The sequence below is a fragment of the Micropterus salmoides genome, unplaced genomic scaffold (genome assembly GCF_014851395.1).
Source record: "Micropterus salmoides isolate LMB-PRFRI ecotype aquatic unplaced genomic scaffold, ASM1485139v1 Ms_hic_scaffold_4, whole genome shotgun sequence".
NCBI classification, from domain to species: Eukaryota; Metazoa; Chordata; class Actinopteri; order Centrarchiformes; family Centrarchidae; genus Micropterus; species Micropterus salmoides.
The window spans coordinates 22,337,731-22,361,929 of NW_024043372.1; the positions used below are offsets into that span (position 1 = coordinate 22,337,731).

General features: G+C 40.5%; 2 protein-coding genes across 4 annotated transcripts; both read right to left on the reverse strand.

Annotated features, from left to right (window-relative positions):
• Positions 1 to 1,168: 1,168 nt before the first annotated feature.
• On the reverse strand, positions 1,169 to 9,781 carry LOC119886340 (prostacyclin synthase-like). The gene is made up of 10 exons (XM_038696999.1): positions 9,492 to 9,781; positions 8,608 to 8,731; positions 7,472 to 7,647; positions 6,706 to 6,849; positions 5,448 to 5,575; positions 4,629 to 4,810; positions 2,734 to 2,869; positions 2,165 to 2,346; positions 1,589 to 1,740; positions 1,169 to 1,470 (listed from the first exon to the last, which is right to left on the reverse strand). The coding sequence occupies exons 1-10, from the start codon at positions 9,557 to 9,559 to the stop codon at positions 1,320 to 1,322; spliced, it is 1,443 nt and encodes a 480-aa protein (XP_038552927.1). The 5' UTR covers positions 9,560 to 9,781; the 3' UTR covers positions 1,169 to 1,319.
• A 753-nt stretch (positions 9,782 to 10,534) lies between these two features.
• On the reverse strand, positions 10,535 to 17,429 carry thumpd3 (THUMP domain containing 3). 3 transcript variants are annotated; one of them, XM_038696996.1, is made up of 10 exons: positions 17,356 to 17,429; positions 16,672 to 16,987; positions 16,344 to 16,421; positions 15,833 to 16,261; positions 15,130 to 15,260; positions 14,309 to 14,378; positions 13,582 to 13,697; positions 13,370 to 13,474; positions 13,092 to 13,215; positions 10,535 to 11,085 (listed from the first exon to the last, which is right to left on the reverse strand). In XM_038696996.1, the coding sequence occupies exons 2-10, from the start codon at positions 16,978 to 16,980 to the stop codon at positions 10,894 to 10,896; spliced, it is 1,554 nt and encodes a 517-aa protein (XP_038552924.1). In that variant the 5' UTR covers positions 16,981 to 16,987; positions 17,356 to 17,429; the 3' UTR covers positions 10,535 to 10,893. The 3 variants fall into 3 exon arrangements, with proteins under 3 accessions (XP_038552924.1, XP_038552925.1, XP_038552926.1); XM_038696997.1 differs by having other exon boundaries at positions 17,251 to 17,379; XM_038696998.1 differs by lacking the exon at positions 17,356 to 17,429 and adding an exon at positions 17,100 to 17,124.
• Positions 17,430 to 24,199: the final 6,770 nt, after the last annotated feature.

Here is a 24,199-nt window from a genome sequence, read left to right on the forward strand (position 1 = left end):
TGCCGGGAGCTGATGGAGGCATCACGAGCTACATAGCGACATGTCGAAAAATTTAATTGTTTTACGCAGACCTCGCCATGTCCAATCTGCCCTGTCCACCCCTCCCGGGGCAAATCAACAAGTAGACTCTCGGGAGTCGCCGGGAATACTGTCCTCTCTCGTCTACCTGCTCACGGCGGGAGTACCTGCTGGCCGTCCGGCGCCTGTAACTGTGAACGGGATCCTGCAGGGGCTGACTTCACTCAGACTCCTCCAGCGGCTGCAGCCTGTGTGAGTTTTAACCCTCACAGAGCCGTTGAGCCACAGTTCAGAACATCTATAATGCAGTTCATGCTTTGTGCAGCAGTGTAAGAGACCAGCAAACCATTTCATAGGAATTCACACCATCTGCCACTACTTGATCAAAATAATTTTGTGAAGGTACTATATGCCCATAACTATTACAGCAAAAACTGTAATTTTACCAGGATTCTTGTAGATTCATTTTAAAGTAAGGCCACTGAACACACCATATATCCTTATAGAAAGAGGTGTACTCCTGGATTTCCCTGGATGGTAGCCTGTGGATGCTTACTAATCTGAAAAATGGTGGAAATACGGTATCTACTATAAGTCTGTGCAGTAGTATAATTCAGACTTTGCAGAGACAACCCAATTGTCTTGGCTCCATGACATAGTCATGTTACGTGGAAAAAAGTTACTCATTCATCCGCACAAAATCAGCGACTCAGGACACATAATTAAAGCCACCTTTATTGGGGCTTAGTTGGGCAGATTTTGTTCATGTCTGTGCCCTAACTCTGTATCTTTTAATCAAAACATCATGTCTTCAACATGAAGTGAACAGAAATAAAGAGCATTTTTCTTTGTTGTTTAATCACAAGCCTGCATTGTACTGTTTGTGATTAGTCTCTTTCCAAACGGCATATAAATCTAAACTTTCCACTTAGCTTAACTCTGGAAACAGCAGGCATGTGTCAGTGTGACAGATGTGTAGCCGGCTCTGTTTACAGTACAGGCAGTCCCCTCATTGCACTCGTGCTCTCTATTTAACATACAGAACCCCTCAACACCTTGTGAACACTAGTTGAAGCAGCTGTAACGGACTTGAACTAATCATTTCACTCCAAAAACGCAAAGAAATTTGAAAACACAAGATTAGACATAATGTATTATTTACATTTATTGATAAATAACAAAAGTACAAACTGTATAGCATAAATAAAAAATACAAAAGTTCAAACGGCATATTGACACTATAAACAATGTGCATATGTTGAAATGAGCATACAAGATAGGTGTTCTGCTGGTTTTAAAGTTTAAAGTGTATTCCTGGGTTTATATCGGATGAGCAAGTCCCCCTCTGGTTGCATCATCCCAAATCCATAACGACTGGCATTTACCTCCGGCATCTGAGCATTTGGGTCACAAAGCTCCAAATTGTAGTTAGCCAACACCATGTAAACAAACCTCAAGAGTAGACACAGATGAAACATAAAATTAGAACACTAAGGTAACAAACTTCTCCAGCGTGGAAACCTTTTCAGGTCTGTCACCATATATGATGCACTAGTTCTAGGACACTTACTGTCTGATGGTATTGATGGCAAAGTGCTTTCCCACACAGCCATTGGTCCCTGCACCCCATGGCATAGTGTAATATTTCAGCCGCCTCCCTCCTTTATAAAAATCTCTCTTCATTGATCCATCTTCATTCAGGAAGCGATCGTACTTGTATTTCTGGAAAGGAAACACATTTTTTAGAAGCAGATATTAGATGCAAACAATTAGAAAGGACAGATTTATCTATGGAAATTAGCTCGATTATACAGTTTAATGCCTGTTTGTTTTTCTAATTTCTGCTAGACAGACTTTCTTAATGCAGTCTTACTGCAATGTCCTTCCCACGCCTATTAGCTGTGTTTCTGTTCCTGTGCTCGGCTAATCTCTCAATGGTCCACAGCTCTGGGTTTGACCTCTCACTGGGTAATACAGGGTCAGCTTTGTGTATGCGCTGTTTCCACCTTACATAAACCACTACACTAATTACACTTAAATATGCCTCCAACTAATCCCCAATACAATTACTACTATTCCTACTGGCAGCTAAGGAAGTTTTTTTCAAACAGGGATGCCGTTACTTTAACAAGACAGGACTACAAACCTGTGGCTCTTGGTAAATCTCAGGGTCCATCTGAGGGCTGTTGAAAGGGAACAAACACACCCTGTCTCCTTTCCTCAGCAGGTACTCCTGGCCATCTGCCATGTGGAGGGTCTTTTCCTGCACTACCTCTCTGGTGATAAAGGGGGCAGCAGTGAGTCTAAGTGTCTCTTCCAGGGCACTATCTGCGAAAGGGCAGAAAGAAATGTTGTTAATAATATCATAATAGCAGCAGTATTTGTCCTCATAAATATATTTTATGAATTTTTACAACTTAACTGGTCTATTTTATACAGTACACAATGCCTATTTGGAGTTATAATTCCCAATTTCTTTATTTAATAAGTTTTCTTTTTTCCATTGTTCTTGGTCCAGTAAATTGTGCTCTATATGTGTACATAATCTCTATTATTCCAGATTCTATTCTCCATTCTATAGACTACAGTATATGTTGCATTCTGAAAAAAAGTGAATCCAGACTTTTGTCTCTACTTCATCTTGTTGACAATAGGAACCACCTACAACTATACAATAAATGTCTTGGTTTACACAAGCTGAGATCAAGCCCTCACCAAACACAGGGGTTTTCACAGGTCTGTCCAGGTGAGAGGTCTCTGAGGTTTCCATCTCCCTCTTCACCGCTGTCAGAGCCTCAGGACTGGTCAACAAGTAGCCCAACAGCCAAAATGCAGCAGGGCCAACATTACCCTGGAAACAAACAAAGACTCACATGATGACAATGATAAGGTCGTCTCTCTCACTTTGGCGTTGCATAGTGACAGCGCAGGTGGTTATTTAGTGTTTGCAAATAAGAACACCACATGACACCCAGAGTACCCATGTCTGTCTTTTGTTGTTGCAACAAAGTACAGATTTCCAGTAAAGTTAGGTTCAAATAAATACATTTTTTAAAAAAGCCTAATGAATCTTTAGTGCTGACGAGATAAAAAAAGAATGGCTTCCTTTCATGTGTCTGGGATGAGAGGGGCCATGGTCTGGATAGTCTCACTACTAGCAAAGCGCAGCACGGTAATGGTTTACTTAAAAAGGAAAGCCATTGGAAACCCGAGGTCCCCTGCCATCTGCCTGCATCCAAGGGCAGGACATTTAAGCTATTTAGCTTTAGAGTAAACTACAACATTGTCTGCCAGGAGTAGACACATACAGTAGTGAACACAGAGGAAATATAACATAGTGATTTCATTTCTACAAAATTGCCTCCTAAATCACTGCAAATATACTACAAAGAGTAAATAATGCTTACTTTACAATACATAAACACTGATGATGATAGAACTTGAGTATCCACTAAAGCATGCGTCACAAGAACATATTCTCCAAACATTTGGCACAAGTATCGCAGACCTGAGCGTGGGACACCGTCCTTAGAAGCAGAAATATTTTCTGTGCGTTTGACTACACTGACTAGCATTACATTATTGCCTGAACCATCTAACAAATGCTCTGTATGTCCAAGTACATCATGCAAATACATGTTAATTCCTCTCACTAAAGTTTCAGGGAAGTTTAAAATGTGACTCAGAGACAACTAAACATTATGACTCAAAACTTGTAATCCAACGGAAATAAACCACGGTGACAAGTGCAAAAAGGATCAGTAAGCAGCCTGCTGGGTAAAGCAAATGTTCAAGTAAATGTCTGATTAACACCTTTGGTGCAATAAACCCCTCCAGCAGGGCTGTAGGCAAGACGTATGAGTCAATACCAAGTCCAGTTATATGTGAGTAAGTAGTCAAGACCAGCTCAAATCTCATTCAAGACTGAAACCAGTATAACCTTGACCTACTTTTTGTCTTGTAAATGTAGAAATGACAATCACTTTCTTTAACATGGGTGGAGATGCAGGTATGCGCACACTGCTCCATGACCCGACTGTTTGTAGATGTACAAACAAACCAGTTTAAAAGTTTCAGACTTATTAGTTGTAACTGTAAATTATTTGTATTTTCATACAACGATTCTTCAGGAGAAACACCTTAAACTGTGCATTATAGTAACAGATAAAAATATCAATAAAGCTGCCATTCCCTTTATTGTAATGTAAGAAATGGCAATATCAGCTTTTTGAAGTCCAGCACATTACCACCACCAAGGTAGTCTCAAGAATGATACTATGTTTATTTACAATCCTCTGTCTTTCCCCGATCTATATTCCTGACAACCGTTTATGGCTTTCCCACTGAAAGGCAGAATAACTGCTGTGAAAGCAGAGGTGAACAGCGCTCTCATGTGCCAAATGAGAGTACTGCTACTTCACCTCTACACCTCTATCTCGGTCTCTTTGAATTCATGTATCCTTGGAGACCTGCGGGACAGAAACAACCTCAGCAGAGACACCGTGACATCACGTTCCTCTGACTGAGCAGGCAACTTGCCTAATCTTTAGAGGTGATTACCAGCTGAAATTTGTACACACAGAATGCCTTTCATTTGATCTCTAACTCACCTGTGTGGCCCAGAGTTGCATCAGTACAGCCTTCTTCTGTGTCTCCTCATCGGCCCCTTCCTCCTGCAGGAGCCGCCTGTAAGCATGAATCCAAGGGCTTGACCCTGAGTCATCACTCAGACCTGCTGGAGCCAAGAGCTCCCACAGTCTCTGTCGAACACTCTGGGCTGTCCTCTTCTCCTCTATCACACAGATAAACATCACAAAGTAAGTCAGGGGGCGAGTCAAACAGTTGAGCTCAACCGGAAGAGGTGGATGAGGAAACATTATTTCAGGTATGACAAGTACGGCTGAAAGAGGTATACAATAATATTGTTATTGGCTGACTTTCCTGTGTGGTTGCGGCAGGTTGCAATTCTAAACGATAATGCGGTGTGCAAAGAGAGACAAGGTGTGGGGAAGTAAGGTTTAGCCAATGTAGTGACAGGGGCAAGTGAGCTACCAGCTAGATCACAGGCTGTAGAGGACTGGGATGGTGATTCGTGAATTGTGAAAGAAAATCGTGTAAAACACTAAAAGGCTCCCAGACGTTATGTAAGCAATTGAAACTCGCCATGGCAACCACAAAACAAATCTGAGGGAACATCCATCGATGATGTCAAGCCATGCTCATCGAGACAGTGACAAATGTAAACCGCAAAGACTTACGCAATGCCCTCTCCTGATTCATGGCTGGTAATTCTGATATGACCCCTATATGATCTATATCGACACATGATGTACATCATAACTGTCAGACATATTTTACTTATTTTATTTTATTTTGTCACAGTGCTTTCAGACACCTGCAGGCAGTAGGGGTGTTTTCAGTCCAACTACCTGACTTCAGTGTGCCTCTTGCCATTTTGGTTAAGAGGTCATCAAACTTCTTGTACTCCTTGTAGACACTTGAGGGATCTGTGCCGTTGTTGTTCTGTTCTCCTCCAAACAGGGTCAGGTACCCCGCCCTGCAGAGAAAGGAGAGATACAAAGTGTGGGAATGTGCAGGACTATCAGATTGATGGAAAGATAGCCAGCCCACACAGTTTCCACGCACAAGAAATCCCCTTTCAACTGGTATTTTTCCGGCTGGCCGGAAAACTGGCCCACACTATGAGGCATCTCCTCACGGTGGACGTCACCTTGTCACAGTAAACATTACTATCATATACTGTTTCACATTTCAGATCACTTCTGGCACGATCTGCTCTCTCCTTTGTTTACTGATGGTGCTTCTTTCCACGAAACTGCTACATTTTGATTCACATCCGCTCTGCCAAAATGTTCAACCGGAAAAGTGACCTCCAACATTTGTGTGAACGAGTTTCGTCATCCTACATTCGTCTTGCCATGTTTACAAACAGAGGACCGCAGGATTGACTGGTATGTAAATTGTTTAGCTAACGGCCATTGACATAAATGAATCATTCTTTTGACATAGTTAAACCTGTAGTCTCTCCCATTCTGTCAGTGAGAATAATTACACAAATACTGTCATTTCCAGGCATTTCTAAGGACATATGCTTCCGCCATACCCGTACCCTACTCAGTGGCTAGGTAGCTACAGGTGCTCCCCACTTCAGCTCAGGCAAACCAATCATTGCTGGTTGGCATAAAACATCGCCACAGAGACCAGATTAAAAAACCCCAGTACACTGCGAACACAGAGAGCTTTACCTTGTGGTGACAGGCTTAATCAGCATTGTGAGAACTTGTTTGTCAAGGGTGGATGTTCAATTATATGTAAAAAATCTCATACTACAGCTTTAAGAGTGTGTGTTGTACAGTGAAGTGTATTTAGCCTTCCGAATAGTTATTTTTCACCTGTCTATAAATGTGTGAAGATACGATTGGATATTCATTCAAAACAAGACACTAAAGATAATCTTGACCTTGGGTTATTTTGACCGCATAGTTCATCCTTATGAAGGCAGCTGTGTCAGACCAAACAACCAAACAAACAGACAGAGCATCACAGCCTGTCACCTTTGGCTTACTTTAGCTCAGCAAATCGTGCTAATGTGACCTGGGGAACCTTGTGTGGTATTACCCTTAATGAACAAAAATGTGTGTGTGAGCAGGAGGAGTGGGCTCTTACTTGAAGAGTAAGCTGTAGGAGAAGCTGAACAGTCCCTCCTCTTTCCAGTCTTTCTGGTTCTGAGGTATCTTGGCTTTCAGCAAGCGTTGCAGGTGTCGTCTCAAGGTGCTGTTAAGGACGGCTAAATTCATTCCCATGAAGTGCCTACAGACCCAAAAGGTTGCAATTACATGATAAGAAACAGTCAATTGCTGTATCACAGTAGGCAGTCCTGTAAATCATGTTACCCTGATTGAGGGATTGTGAAACAGAGCAATTACTCAGTAACCCACATTCTTAAAGCTATCTGTTGACTTAGTTGCCCTACTTTTCCCCCTTAAGTAATACAACTTAGGTTTTATATTTAGCGAAGGTGGGTGAAGTGGTAACATGATGAGCAAATAAAGGAGGCTATTAAAGATCAAACTGTGGGAAAGCTGCATGCTCATATACAGATGGAACCAGAAAACGTAAAACATTCAAATAAAAAACATTGAATTGAGTGTGTGGCTTTACACTCCTTTCTTGGCTGGCTACCTGCTGAGCCACTATCTCCCTGAAAAAAAAACTGTGTGACAACTGAGCAATTACAAAACAAGAAGCCCTAAAAATAGATTTCCAAAAATGGGAAGAGTGTTTAACAGAAGTGTCCACAGCCATACTATTCATGAGACCTGAGCGGGCGGATTCCCACAAACTACTTTTCGCTTCTACGTTAACATGAAATGAAAATAAAAGTACACAGTGCAAGTGTTCAGTTTGGAATTTAAAATAATAAGGGCATTACTTCTTCATCATTGCTTTTGCTTTAGCCAGCTGGTGATGTGGGAGCTGCAGGTTAAAGATCCTCTCCATGAGCACCTGCGCATAGCGAGTAAAGTCTAGGGAATCCGAGTCGTTGATGACTGTGTCGTATGAGTGTGGATCCAGCAACACCGTCACATAACGTCCGGCAGCACGCACCTGTCGATCATCAGTGCAACAGTGAATGTATTGGATACATACAGGTATAATGAAAGCAGATTCTTTTTGAATGCATTTATGAATGTTAAGCTGTTTGATTAAAAGCAGTAATAAACAAATTAACCAAACTAAATTTGGACAATGGCTGATATCTTAATACTCAATGTTATAATTGTTAAGTATCTCATCTCTTAACTATTTTTTCAAGCTAAACAACTTCACCTCAGTTTATCTGATTTCTGATAAGGAGCAGTATTCCACAAATCTTTTGAATTAATACAAAACTCCAGATCACATTTCTTGGGAAATGGTTTGTAAGTAGCTCAAAACATATGAAACATTTTGTTTCAAGATAACTGAAAATCATAGTGGTTTTAATCTGTGTTGTGTGATGGTGATGAATAGGCTATGAACATATTCTTAAATCTCTAAAAGATATATTCTACAGAACCATCTGAAGAGGTAGTAGCACTCTTAGCCTCTTCTAAATTAATTTTGGGATTAAAACAAGATGAAAATTTTACAACAGGTCTGATTAAAAATTCACTGGCCTTTATCACGTTTTATAAACAGTACTTCTCTTTTCTACTGTTGCAGTTCCTCTGAATGTAGCATTAGAACTGATTACCAAGCGGTCACTATAATCTATTAGTAAGGTTGAATTGCATAATAAACTTTATTCTTGACTTTGGAAGTTGATAAAACAATCTAATCATCAGATCAATTTATTAGATGTTCTTCAGCTTTCAATTGTATCACACTATCTTCTTCAGTGGAGGGAGTTTTCCCAGTTGTCATGGAATCATAAATGTTTAATTTCCCTTTTTTCACAGCAGTTTAAAGACCTTTAGGCTAATATGGAGAAGAGCCCCTAAAAATGCACAGACATCTAGCCTAAGGTTCTACAGATGTATGATTGTTGTGTGAAGTGTACATCATCTTTAGGTTTCTTCTACTTACTGTGAAAATGTTGCCATGCTTCAGCTTCATTCGATTCAAGAACTTGGAAGCATCCTTTCCAAATTCAAGTGCATGGCCTAACCATGGGATAATCCCTTTGTCTAGAGGTGGATCACTCTTGGATCTAAACAAGAATATAAATAAGAAATTAAAACAGAGTTTGTGTATTGTTAAATAGTTTCTAAGTTTTAAGTGGCTTGTCTGTTGGTTTGGCAATTTATGCTACTACACTATTTAACTGTCACACTATTAAAGGTACAGGACTATAAACAACACAATGTATCTTATTTGACACATGCATATGCTTTGCTGTTTGCCTCATCAATATAACAATATTATGTGGTCTGCCAGCTTCCATCCGTGGGCAAACAGTCTTTATCGTGAGATTATGGTTATAAAGATAAAAGTCAACAGAACAATAACAGGGATTAGTTTTAAAATTAATATTACATCCCAAATACATAACAGTTGTTATTGCTTCAAATGAAAACAAAAAGCAGTGAGGTGTAAAGATTCCTATAGGAAGATTTCTAATTTTAACACTGAAAGTTTAAATTATAGTTTAATCACATTCCTTAGACTAAGGAGGAGCAACCCATTAAATTAAGAAAATAGGCTAGCTGTGCTTGCGTTAATAAAAACGCGTGGTGAGTACGTCAACAATGGTATTATTATTGATAAACTACTTAGCACCGAATTGGTTTTACATTATAGTTCACAGCAAAAATACAGATATTACACTAAAGTAAATAAAAAGAATAGATGACAAGAGCACACCTATTTCAGGGTTAAAAAGAGCGAGCTTTTCATTGCTCCAGGCAAATGGGACAATCACAATATGTATATAGGGCAATACAGGTGGATCAAACAGTAGCCTAACTTACCTCGATCTGTGTGTTAGAATAAAATAAAGCAGAGCAACTTGGATGAGCAGAAAAATAGTCCAGATCATCTCGTGTGTTTACTTCCCCGCTGCGAAGTCAGTGGAGTATAATCTCAACCTCAACCCTCAGGTGGCCTTTTAACCAGATCTCCTCCTTACGTCACCGTCAAAATCCACAGAATCCTCGTCGTCATTGCACGTTACGCCCATCATCGTGTAGCCTAACATACGACGTTGGGTGACACCAGGAAACAAAACGACATTCCCTCCTCATCGCACATTTTACAGGCTGTTCAGCATGTCGCAGCCTGAATTTATTCCTGGGGAATTATGCCAGATAAAACATACCTGGTGGTGACCTATTAATATAAACAGCCCCCAGTGTTCAGGCACACACTTTTAAAATATTCCAATTAAGCACGTTTACAATAGCTTAAAAAATGGACAGCCTACATTCTCCAATTTGTGACCTTCAGTTCATTCCCACATCAGATCCCGGATTAAATCTAGCCTACATCAAATTCACCGCAGAACCTACTATGTGTGTGGTTTATTTTCATTAGTTATGGGAAGGGCTGCTGAATAAATTATTTTATTTTCCCTGTTTGGGAATGCCCCGTCGGTGTTCAGATTTCACCTGCTTTATGAATGGCTAGGGGAAGTATAATCCTGCCTGCAAATGTTCACGCACACCTCAGTGTTTTACCGTCACCGACTCCTGAGTCATTTCCGTTTTGACTTAATATCAGTTGACATTACCATCATGTGTCCCCACCTGTTGTGTGTTCATGTCTGCACGTCCAACAGGGCAGAAATGAAGGGAAAGGTGGGTGGTGTTGGAAGACAGACAGAGGAGAGGAAAGGCACAAGCTCATACTAGTTCCCCTATTTTCTTTTCCATCATATTCACAGGAAACAAGCTATTAAACATTTCTGATGTACAGCTTCTCCTTCTTCTCACTTTACACTTTGCTGTTTGTCTCTGACACAAAATCTGTAATATTGGGAAAATGTAATGTAATAAGTGATGAATATATACATCAATTTACATTTTCTTGGAATCTTTATTCATCAGAACAAATGGCAATGTGCAGTTCCTGCTAAGTGGACACAGCGGGTCTGTGGTGTGCAATGAAACAACCTTCAGCAATATCAAAAATGAACTGGCTGAGAGTGTGAGAAACACTAAACCGCTGTTGAACTTGGAAATGGCTTTTCTCTTTCCAGTTAAGACATTTATCAAATTAAAACAAATGAGAAATACAAAACTTACAGACTAAAATAGTTTGGCACGCCTGACTAGAGAACTTGAATTATGAAAAAATTAAATAAAGAGAATATAAATAACGTTAATCCTACCAATGCCTCAAATATCAATTCAGAACTTAAACCCAGGATGTGAATTAAGAGATCTCCTTGTTGTCCTTCTCGTCTCCTTGTGTATTAACCGGTCCTCGTGATTCATAGACATCCTCAGGAGTTTGGCCAAACAAAGCCCCGGTCCGCTTGAGGAGGTAGACTCCAGCATGTAAACCCCCGACGTTGACCCAAACAGTGTGCAGCTTCCTCCACAGTCCTCCCATCCTCGAGATGGCCTGGAGACGACATAAATCTTGTGACGGCAAAATAACAAATGACACATTTGTTTTGTGTAAAACAAGATCTCTGCATAGACAAATACAGCTGGTAACGATGCCGCGACTGAGCGGAGTTTAACCTGCATCACTCAAACTGTGGACTATTATTTAGAGATTATTTCAGGATAAAAGCAAGCTTTTAAGCAGAAGGACCACATTAGGTTGTTTAAACTTCTTGGAGAGCTGCATAAACACAAAAAACACTTGCATTTACAAATGATCCCACCTAATGGATTGTAGTAAAGGTTGAAATCACACCAACACTGGATTTTTCCATTTCACACCAAAACACAACTTTACTATATAACAATAATCATTTAATGAGTTTCAACATATTTGGGAAAGCCCATGTGTCACAAAGGTCAAAAGTAAACCATGTCACTGACCCATGACCCCATTCGTAGGTCCAAAATATTCATAGCTCACAAGTTAATTTAAGAATGTCTTTTGTAAAGCAGGGTGGGGATTTTAAGAAATGATAAATCTGAAATGAATGAATTCCTTGTTTTGTTGCAACTATATGAATACACCAGTATCCATGGGATCACAACAAGAAGGTTCAACACTGACATGTGACTTCATCTCAGAAGGAACTGATATTATATGAACATACTGTCATACTCATCAAACATTTTTTAAAGTAGTTTGATGCAGTCACCAAACACCATCACCACAGTGATTTCGTAGCATTTTCCCCTAGCACCACATCATCTCCAAAATATTATGAGGTCGACAAGTGTCCACCCTCGATGACCCACGAACATGAACCTGCTCCAAATAAGCAGCAATTCTTTTTTCTTTCCACTCTCTGGTTTAGCACATCTTGACTAATGTGAACTCAGTGTGTGTTGAACTTTGGAGTTTAGGGTATTCTCAGGTCCAGATGAAGGAACGACTGTGGTCCCTCGATTTATTTGTACTGCGCTCATAGCAAAGGATCTTACACATTTTGGCAACCACCTTTTTATCAATTTAAACTGTGGTGATTTCTAGGCCTGTTGGTGATGTTTTTAACATCAATGTCTACACACACACACACATCTAGGAACTTCAAAACATATACAACTTTATTGTAAATGTATTATTTTTAGAATTACTTCCATAGCAACAGGTTGTATACGTGTACACACAAGTATTGTCCACTATTTAGATCTTGACACGCCTCCAGATGTGAAAAAAAGCAGAACCATTGATTATACAAGGGTGGAGATAAAAAACTAATACAACATTCCTCGGGTGCAACATGGCACTTACACACTGTGTATTGTCCTACTGTAATAGAAACACTACGACTAGTGCACGTCAATGTCGGCGCACCAAAGGCGTGCAGGTTGCACGTGCACCTGGGCCCCCGTCAGCAGTTAATTATTACAACAATTGTTTGCTTGGGCAGGTGCATCTACCTGTTCCCAACCCAGAATACAATTTCTATAGCACAATGATTATTATTATAAGCGAGGAGTCATCATGTTTGTCCAAAATGAAGATGAATAATGATGTAATGATGAGTGAAGAAGGGCTCAAAAGAGGCAACAAGTTTCCAAACTGAAGAAACTGTTTTTTTTCGTTTGTGCATCACTGTTAGCAAAGCAAAACATTGCAGCTTGAAACAACATTAAGCGTGTCGCCTCTGTGTTTGTTGATGCGCCTGCTAACACGTCTGTGTGTTGTCTAACATAGTTTAGTGTGAGTTAGCTGCTGCTTTGTGAATAATAAGGCTGCTGGAAGTCAGCTATTGTGTTCATAATAGGCAGTGTGCACATGCTGCCAGCAAGCGTACATCGGGGTGAACACTTAGATCAAGCGAACAAAAGCTACTGTATGATGAGTCGTTATCAGTAAGATAGTAGCAGGACAGGACTTGCACTGTGATTTATTGGAAATTTCTCATGTAACAGTATCCTATTTTCCTGGAAACGTGTAATACACCAGCTGAAACTCCTTTTTATCTGCATGACAGTTACCTTGGAGAAGCATTTCTTGTCCTGGGTCAACAAGACAGCCTTTCCTGAGCCTGGTCTGCACACACGGGCCATTTCCCTCAGACAGGAGGGGTAAAGGTCCCAGTTCTTCTTCTTAGAACCCATCCTTCAAGAAAAAAGGAAAGGTTTTATGTCATGGTTGATATGACGGTTGAACAAAAGCGCTGAAAAATAAATCTGTTTCAGTACTGAAAACGACATTTCCAGAATAATTTCTAAATAGTATTTAATCAACCATGTACAGTAAACTACTGTGGTACCTCTTTCCAAAGGGCATGTCAGTGATGATTATGTCAACAGAGCTGGTCCTTATGGGTAAATTGCACAGATCCCAACGTACTGTGTCAATGGGCAATCCAGATGCACTGTTTCAAAGGATCCAAATGGGGGGTTTATATCTTTACTCTTCTCAGCTACACAAAATTGTACATTAAACCTACCTTCTAAACCCCCCCCCCCCCCCCAATCTCACCTGCCCTTGGCTGCCCTCCGTTTCTGGATGTGACATATATTGTTGACTGTGCGGTTAACTGCCATGTCATAGTTGTCACCGGCAATGTAGAATGAACAGTTAAATTCAATGGCCCCCTGGAGAAGAGAAACACTGCACAATTAGTAGTCTCTTTTTATTATTATTTAAAAAGACCAGAGATCGGTTACAGGCTGAAAAAAAAGGCTGCTTCTAACCGCATGTTGACTTAGTAAGTGGTTTTACTTTCTAATAGTGTTAAAACTGGGACAGGCAATTTATTTTAGAAGCATTTTTGTTATATTTGTTAATTTTTTTATTATTTTTTTTTACATCCCAGCAGCGATCAATAACTCAAAAACTCTGGGAAATACGGTATCTGTTGCTGTCACAGGACTGTATTAAGCACCACTGGCCTACATGCGCATGGAAACATGTTTTGGGCGAGTGGCATAGGAATGAGGTGTGAAGGGAGGGGCTGGGATTTTTTCAGTTGGATACTTTCAAAATCTAGCTGTTTATGCTATACCTACACCACCTTTAAAAAGCAGCCAGATGTTGACGCACAGCCGAGTTAAGCAGGCCTCATTACAGATAAAAGAAATGACTGATAAGCATACATTTTCTTTTCATAAAAATTATTAGTACTTTGTTTGTTTTTTGCCCTTTCTTCTTCTAAGCAGAACTTGCAAACATCTTGCAAGAATACTGTACAGTAGTTATGTCTCACCTCCAACGGTATTGCTCCTGTCCCGCACATCGGATCAAGTATTATATCAGATGCCTGAGGTTTACACAGCCTGTCAACAGAGCATGAATATACGTTTTATCATCACATGAACTCATTTTATACATGTCAATGTAGACATACCACATTTCTCCTGTCTAGTCATGGACACTGATTTTACTTGATTTGATTATTGATTGAATTTCAATCAAAAATAACTGACTTTTATTGGAAGGTGAGTAAGTGGTCATTAACAGCATCCCAGATCTACCGCATCAGCAGTCAGTCAGTTTTGACCTGTCAGAACGCTAAAGGACACTCATAAACACAATGTGGTTCAATAAGTGAGCAATACTGCACTATGGAATTTTACATTACGCACTTAATGTTAATTTATGTGCTACTCATCATGGAAAACATTACTTGGCAGAGCTGTTATTTGTTTATTTTCTTAACAACTTAAAATAAAACTAAGGTGTGACTTGCAGATTTATCTCAATAGAGAAGAGTTGTTCTTGGCTCGTGTGATGTATTGGATATGCCTGTATTCATTCAGTCCCGCGTGACCTACCTCACTGTCAACTTAGTCTTGTCTACTTTCAGATGGAGGAATTGTTGTTCAGCCCCACCAACATCTTTTCAATCACGCAAACGTATTAATCCTTTAATTCTCTGTCATTTGGCCAACTTTGCTTTGTGCACGTCCAAAGAAACACATAGCTGTCTAACTTACTGAACACAGTTGAGGTTCCTGCTGATGAGAATTTAGTGTGCACCCCCTGCACCTATTTGTGTGTTTCTTTGTGTGAGTATTATAGAATTACCTGAGCATGCCATAGCACAAGGTAGACCGCAGAGTAGTGGGTCCAAAGTGACTGATGTTTCTCCTGTGAAGACTCTCTTCTGTGAGTGCGATGCCGATCACCATCTCTTCTTTGTGTATGTTTAGTAAAACCTGCAGTACAGAAACATGCAGTACGTGATTATTATCAGTTATCAATGTAACCATGCACGTGTTCGTATATTGTACGGACCTGAAACAATCGTCAAATGAATTGCCAACTATTTTGATTTGGAAGCAGAAATGTCAAAAATTCTCCAGCTCCAGCTTCTCAAATGTGAGGATCTGCTGCTGCTCTTCGTCATACATGATAGTAAATTGGATATCTTTGAGTTTTGGACTGTTGCTAGGACAAAAGCAGGTTGAAGACATCACTTTGGGCTTTTGAAACGTGCGATGGCCACTGTTCACTGTTACTTTTCTCATAAATGAGTAACTGACTAACTGAAAAAATAATCTGCAGGTTAATCAATAATGAAAACAATGGTCACATAATATGAACAGCTCATCTTCACGGAAAATGTTACTTCAGTGAGTCATTATTTTTTCTTCAGTCAATCCTTAAACTAAACATTAGGTTATGGCTTGAAAGTTTATCTTGTATTACATAACAGGGAAAGTAATTTTTTTTGGCAAGTGCAACGGTATTCACTTTGCGTCAGCCCAGTCTGATCAAGCATGCCCACCTCTATGTCAAACTTTGTCATGTCCGCTTTCCACTGGAAGAATTCCTGTACAGATCCACCAAAATCTCTGGCTGCCTCATTAGAGGAAAAGCTGTGTTTGTCACCGGCCCTGTTGCACGTCACACGAAACTTGAGGAGTTTGACCTTGGGCGCTACCTCCTCCGAGTCCTGCGTGCTAGACTCCAGGTCAGGCATCTTCTCCATCTTTGTCTGGCTTTCAGCAGCACACACCGCTTGAGGCAGCTCTTCCTGCTCAGTATCAACTACAGTTGAATCAGTGACCTCCCTATTAGGTTTTACTTTGGTGCCATTTCCTCCTTTCCGGTAGCCTTTCTTCTTTTTTAGGGCACCATTTAGTTTCCAAACCTCTAAGGCATTAGTCCAGGGGAGTTTTGAGGCAAGCTGCTGCAACTCCATCAATGTCTCCTCCTGCACAAAACACAGTGTTTATTACCCTGACCATAAATCACTCAACATAAGCGACATCAGACTATTGGTGTCTCTAAGTTACCTTTGATTCTTTGAACTGGTAATGATCATATTCATCTACCACAACAAACAGGTTGTCCACAGACTTCAGAAGATGGACCTGCAGTGGGTAATTCAATAAAGGGACAGTCAGACAGATACATTTTAGTCTTTTGTACATCTTCTGCACCTGGCAAAATTAAATCAGTAAGATTGGCGGGGTTCAACATATCATGTATAGAGCTACCACTATTCAACATCAAAGCAAAGTTTTCTATGCATATCTTATCTCTCTGTAATTGTTCTTATCTATCTTATCTATGCTAAGACAGTGAGAAACACAAGGCATGCACTGGCTCCAGGTTTCCTACCTGGAAAAGCTTGTCAGTGGTTATTGGAAAGTATATACGACCACGATCTTTGCTGATACGTGCGTCAACCCCGATTTTCTCCTTGACCTCTTCTGCAGCAGTGTTCTCAAACCCTGTGGGCACGGTCGCTCCAATGGTGACGCTGATGATGTCCCCTGTGGTGGCATCATTCTCATCGGAGGTAGAGGTCGATGATCCCACTGTGTTAGGGCCCGGCTCTGCGGCCCCATCTTCCTGGGAAGACATACTGACAGAGGTACGACTGGATGATGTGTTACTAGAGCTAGTGCCAGGCTCAGTGGCTAACATGAAACACCTGCAGGGGGAGAGACGGGCATTCAAACTGTCAATAATGCATAGTTTACATATTGAGTACTGTTGTCAAAAGTTTGCATGAAATACAGTTTATTTGAACATTGTGAATAAACCTGAAACGTTGCTGCTGAAGAAACAACGTTACCAGTTAACTTAGCCGGCTAACGTTAGCTTTAAGGAGCTAAAAAGTTGTTTCGAGTAAACACAAGGTAGAAAACACGATAGCGACTAATGCTTGACTTTTATATTAAACTGCTGCCACACCATGATACGTGTTTATGTGATGAGCACACCGGTTGAACTGTAGAGGCTGCTGACAATCGTTTAAAGGTTAGTTGTTTTAAACTTGCTAACTGGAAACTGACCAACCTGACAGACACGAGGCGACATGTTGTTTCCGCTAAGCAGCAACAACACCGACACTTCCGGGTCAGTGCTTCAGAATAAAAACGTAATCTTCGCAAATCTGACAAAACTAAACAATATGGACAAACTAAACGTCAGAATACTCCTCAGAAAATCAATCATACATTGTGCGAGGGTTTGAAAATAGTGTGCAGGTACATTGTACAATTATTATTATTATTATTATTATTATTATTATTATTATTAATAATATTGTTATTATAAGGATTAATAAGGTTTTAAGCACAATCTAGCCTATATGTCAAAATACTCATTCACACCTTTTATATTTTCTTAAGCTCTCTCTCTCTCTCTCTCTCTCTCTCTCTCTCTCTCAAATTCAAATTATCTTTATTGGCATGAATGTATATCTACAATACATTTCATTAAACAAGTAATTAAAGCGTATGTGTGTTAGAAAAAATTTTATATATTAAAAATAAAAAATTGGTGTTACTTTGAACCCAAACAAGAAATGTAGTTGGCGCCCCTTCACTACTACTTCCGGTTACATCTTTCCCAAATGTTATCGGCAGAGGGCGCTACAATATAACTTTTTGTGACCATTGAACAAAACCATTCAGCTTACATGAAAACAGCAATGAGGCAGAATAAGAAAAATAAGCCATTCTGCCTCCTTTCTTTTCTGTCTTAAAATATTTACAAGTGACAGCAAAATAACCTCAGGGGATCTAATGCGAAGGAATAGAGAAATGATGGTGAAATAAAAACAATAATCTCTTACACTTCCTTCTGTAATTATGGGTTGTTGTTTACATTTACCAGTGGTTGCAGTTCATTGTGTGCACAATGACAAAGAATAGTTTCCTGATATTTGTGTTAGAATGAACTGGCTCACAATAGTATAGCCAAATACACTGTCACTGATGCAATGAAATGACAAATTTACTCTCTTCCATACCCAGTCCTTTAGTCACCCATAATCTCCTTTCCTGATTTATCATTTGTGATTAATGACGTTTGCGTAGAGAGTGGTGATAAGAATAACTGTCTTCTCCTCTGTGTCACATTGCCTTGTGTGAATAATTGAACCTCTGGGCAGTGAGAAATTTAACTTCACGTGAGAGCAAAATATAATTCTCTATCAGTAAGGAAACACCTGTGAAAATAATGAGCATTTCTTTTTATATTTATCTGTTTACGGGTTGCAATCAAGTTTAAAGCACTTAATTATGATTACAGGAAAATAAAACCTGTATTTAAATATTTGTTTCATCTGCAGGACTTCCTTTGACAGAAAAACACCCTTTTTCATGTCTCTCCACAATACAAAGCCTACTGTATGTGTATATGTGTATTGTTGTTTTTCTAACTTTTTGTATCAAGTCAACTTTCCAACTGATTAGTAAGTGTTAAGTCTGAGAGACAGAGTGGGCGTGCGTTCATGTCAGGGAATGAAAAGTCCTGCACAGCAGATGGCTGGTGTTGCACAGTCAGTACAGTCAGGACTCCAAAAAACCTTTGCCAACTTAATGATCTCAATAAACTCATTGGCAAAGGCAACATTTTGCATGATGCATGAAATTATTCCCGCTGCAAAGAGAATTAGCTAAGAATAGCTGACGGTGAACAGAAGCTCAGAGTAAAAAAGAAGTGCAGCTCCAGGTTTGCTGCTTTGACAGAAGATCAGACAGACACAGCCAGAGCCCTGTTTGATCCATGTGTGTAGCTCAGTTGTTATTTGTGCAGGTAGACCTGGTAAGAAGCTTCCATCCTCACATGTAACTCAGCCTCCGCTGCAGTAATAATGCAATGAGGAGAAAAGACAAGCATACAAGTATGAGGGAATATCCTCAAAGCAGTTATTTATGATAAACCCTGTGGGCTTATTCTTCAGATCCTTCTCTCAGTGTGGCATTACTTGTTAGAATAAAAGTGACATTTGCAGAGATATGAGGATTCTTGGGGATGAGAATACATACCATATGAAGGAGACATTTCTCAGCATGAGTGCTTGATGGTTGATTAATAACAGTGTAAATCAGCATCAAGGAATGCGTATCAAAGCCTATGCTAGTGGTTATCAGTAGGTTTGCAATTGATTGTCTTGTATTGCACGTGCAGAAATACGAGCCTCTGTGGTCTTTTATCAGAATCAGAATCAGAATCGGGTTTATTGCCACGTACATTTTCACATACGAGGAATTTGCTTTGGTATGAATTGGTGCTTACAGTACACATGAAACATAAATAGTAATATAATATATATAAAAAGTATCCATAAAATCTAAAAAATACAATAATACTATAATACAATGCTGACAAGTATTTGCAAAAGTTGCCAACATGAGCATAAAGCACAGATGAGCATTGTTGTAAAGTGTGGGGTCAGGAGAGTGTATGAGTGTGTGTGAGTTTGGGGAGGGGGGCATGAGAGTCACTGACAGTGGTGACCCAGGCCTTGTTGAGGAAGCCTACTGCCATCGGAAAGAAACTGTTCTTGTGTCGAGAGGTTTTGGTCCTGATGGACCGCAGCCTCCTGCCAGAGGGGAGAATCTGAAACAGTTTGTGTCCAGAGCGGGAGGGGTCAGCTGCAATGTCTCCTGCACGCCTCAGAATCCTCAGGTGTACAGGTCCTGAAGAGAAGAAAGATTGCAGCCAATCACCTTCTCTGCAGAGCGAATGATACTCTGCAGCCTGCCCTTGTCCCTGGCAGTGGCAGCAGCGTACCAGATGGTGATGGAGGAGGTGAGGATGGACTCAATGATGGCGGTGTAGAAGTGCACCATCATTGTCTTTGGCAGGCTGAACTTCTCCAGCTGCCGCAGGAAGTACATCCTCTGCTGGGCCTTCTTGGTGAGGGAGGTAATGTTCAGCTCCCACTTGAGGTCCTGGGAGATGATGGTGCCCGGGAAGCGGAAGGAGTCCACAGTGGTGACTGAGGAGTCACACAGGATGATGGGGGAGGGTGGGGCTGTGCTTTCTGAAGTCCACGACCATCTCCACTGTCTTCAGAGCGTTGAGCTCCAGCCTGTTCTGGCTGCACCAGGTCACCAGATGGTCGATCTCCCACCTGTAGGCGGACTCGTCCCCACCAGAGATGAGCCCAATGAGGGTGGTGTCATCCGCAAACTTCAGGAGCTTGACAGACTGGTGACTGGAGGTGCAGCTGTTGGTGTACAGGGAGAAGAGCAGGGGGGAAAGAACGTAGCCCTGAGGGGAACCGGTGCTGATGGTCCTGGAGTCAGAGACATGTTTTCCCAGCTTAACATGCTGCTTCCGGTCTGTCAGGAAGTCAGTGATCCACCTGCAGGTGGAGTCAGGCACATTCAGCTGAGAGAGCTTGTCCTGCGGCAAGGCCGGGATGATGGTGTTAAAAGCAGAGCTGAAGTCCACAAACAGGATCCTGGCGTAGGTTCCTGGGGAGTCCAGGCGCTGGAGGATGTAGTGAAGGGCCATGTTTACTGCATCATCTACAGACCTGTTGGCTCTGTAGGCGAACTGCAGGTGGTCCAGGAGTGGGTCTGTGATGGATTTCAGGTGGGACAACACAAGGCGCTCAAAGGACTTCATAACCACAGATGTCAGGGCGACGGGTCTATAGTCGTTTAATCTTGTGGTCCTTGGTTTTTTGGGGACAGGGATGATGGTGGAGACTTTGAAGCAGGCTGGCACATGGCATGTCTCCACTGAGGTGTTAAAAATGTCTGTGAACACTGGAGACAGCTGATCAGCACAATGCTTCAGGGTGGATGTGGAACATGACTGCTGACAGCAGCAAGGCAGATGATTTCTTGGTAACACTACACACCTAGTTTGTTACATTTAAAATTAACCTGTAATTTCTAAATTATATCAGAAATGGAAGAAACGTGATATTTTATATTTCTGTTTACATTATTTAATCATTTTTATTTCTGTAATTGTACAGTATTGTGGCAAGTATTTGGATTATGGGCCAAAGACAGACGCTGCAAGACAGTGTCGGGGGCCCATAGCCATTATTTTATACTGCACTGTACTGCGAGATAGCACTGCCTGCAACTGATTGAATGTATGTTCAGGTGGGCTTAAATACCTTAATAGGAATGGGATGTGTATTTGCTGATCAAAATCTACCCCTTTCACTAAAATATACATGAATGTATGGGATGTATTCTGCAGAGAGTTTGTATTGTAAATACAAGACATTTTTTGTGGATTCCTTACTGACAGATTAAGCTTGAATCATGTCACATGAAACATTGTAAGCATAATAAAAAAATATAATCTGAATCTGGGAATGATTGAATCAGAGGGGTGTAAACTTTTTATTTCATGCTTCAAAAATCCACATCAAACATTATTAATATTACTGCAACAAAAGTGTCTTACAATTTGTTAAAGATATAGAATATGTTGATTCCAAATTACATTTACATTTACTCATTTGGCAGATGCTTTTATCCAAAGTGACTTACATTTGAGAAACAACGTACAAGCATCAACAGAGCATCAAATACAGCACGAGATCTACAACTGACAATACATACTAGTAAGAGCAGCAATAAATACTAGTAAGAGCAATAATTACTAGTAAGAGCAATACATACTAGTAAGAGCTAGTAGCACATATCACATCAATGGGGTAAATACCCAGGGAAAGAAGTAAGAGTTAACAGAAAAGTTCAATCAATACAAGATAATTGTAGGGGATAGAAGAAGAGCACAGGAAGTGCATGTTAGAGGTTAGGAGTTCGAGGTGTTATAAGAGGAAGTGTTCTCAGAAGAGATGAGTTTTCAAGAACTTCTTGAAGTTAGAGGGGGATGCCCCTGCTCTGATAGCGTGTGATAGCTCGGCCTCTGGAGGCCAAATGACACCAAATTTTGTTGTGGAGTTGACATAAAAGCCAATTGCTGTTGATCCTGACTCAACAAAACATTAGAATAACACCATGTTTTCTCCACTGCAACATTTACTGCTGATTATTTACTTAAGGATCAGTGCTGCATGATCTGGCAGTCCTGTTGATTTAAAACATGGAAACCTGTTACATCACAAGCTGCCTATTGGAAGATGGCCTCAGGGCAAAAAAAAATTTATTAAAAGAGGTGCAGTTATGACTGATATGAGATCTACACATGTCCATACAAAGCTTCCTCTGGATGAAGAAGAAGGAAAATGTTAGGAACAAGCTTCCTTAAAGGCTTTTCTGCTCATCGTCACATTGATTTGACATTCAGGACACATAAGTAAGTATTAGGAGGCGATATACAGATGTCCTGGTGACCGAGTGAAGATTTCCCCCGGCAACCTCTATTGCATCCTTAAGTTTTCTGTCACTTTTCATGGTCTAATTTCCCAATCAATGTCAAAGAAATTATCTTAAAAAATCAATTAAGCAATTAAATGTTGGATAAATTCAATCTGATAAATTCATTGTAATTATAAATACTGTATTACCTTCCAATGACAATCTTTGTTCCATTTGTTGCTGTGCAGGAAAAAACAATTGTTTCTATGCATTTTCAGATTCACTGAGAGATTTTGTAGCCCCCCAAAACTATTTGCGTGCCTCATCACTTTTTAGTCAAAAATTGTTCTTTGTTAAATACTATTACAGCATCCATTCCCAGACTGTATCCCAGGGTGGCATTTTCACATGTTGGCTATGGAGTCTAGAGCAGTTCCCACTCTTGTTCTATAGAAAGGACCAGTAAAAGGATCTCACAATGGATCTTTGTGCCATAAAAACAGTGAAGTCATAGTTTCCCAGGCTTCCCCCACCCCCCAAGACACCTGATGAGAGAAGTATAGGATTGAGGAACAGATGGATGGAGGGAGGTATGAAGGGACTACAGAAAGGTTACCTCTGCTGACTTTCGTTGTGGTAAACACATACAAAAGCAGAATCCACCCTGCTGTCATTCTGGCAGGCCTCCCTGTCTCAGCTGGTGAAGTGCCTGCTCACTCATGGCTTCACTCTGTGGATGCGTAGGTGATCCATGAGACCTGACAAACAACTAAGACTCACCACCGGAGCTGCAAAGACACAAGAGACAGCGTGATGCAGTGAGACATATAACACAGGAAGACCCTTTCTCTGTCTCTCTCTCATATCTCATATCAGATTCACTGAACACATACACAGACATAGATACACGCACTGCCACAGGCCTTTTTAAATTCCTCAGGGGCTTTTACTCCTGTGAAGAGGGCTGTGCATGCTGTGTTCAATGGCCAGAAAATATGTTTGGACATCACAAGGCCAGCAAAGAATTCAAACCTGATTCCTTAAGTTGTTTCTGGTGGGAAAGCAGGAGGACAGGAGGAGGAGTGAATCATGGGGTGTAGCAGTCTTCCTCATCTCTGTAATTGTTTAATTAGACTCTCTAAGGGTGACTCGCTAATTGCTCCACCTCATTTGTGCAATGTAATATCTCCATATATCATATTATATATTATTACATATTACATTGTCTTTTGAGTTGAGTTGAGTTTTGCTGCTGGCTGCAGACTAACACAAGGCTCGCAGCTCACAGTAATGTGCAATTAATGATAACCTATAACCATTTTGTGTGTATGATTTGAGTGTATGATGTGCAGTTGTTTGTTTCAATTGTTCATGAAAAATCTTTTTGATCTGTTTTTTTCAAATGTGGCAAAATGTAGATCTAAAATATGTCAAAAGTGTGCTCCTACCTGTCAGCTTGAAATACACATCCAAGTCTGTGTGCTGCAGATGGAAATGAATTGCAGAGGGCATCTACAGTGTCAAAATTTGCAGGTTTGAGTGAATCAACAGCCCGTTCCCTCCTGAGCTGAGAATAGCAAAGGCGACAGACGACAAAACGAGTACCATGGACT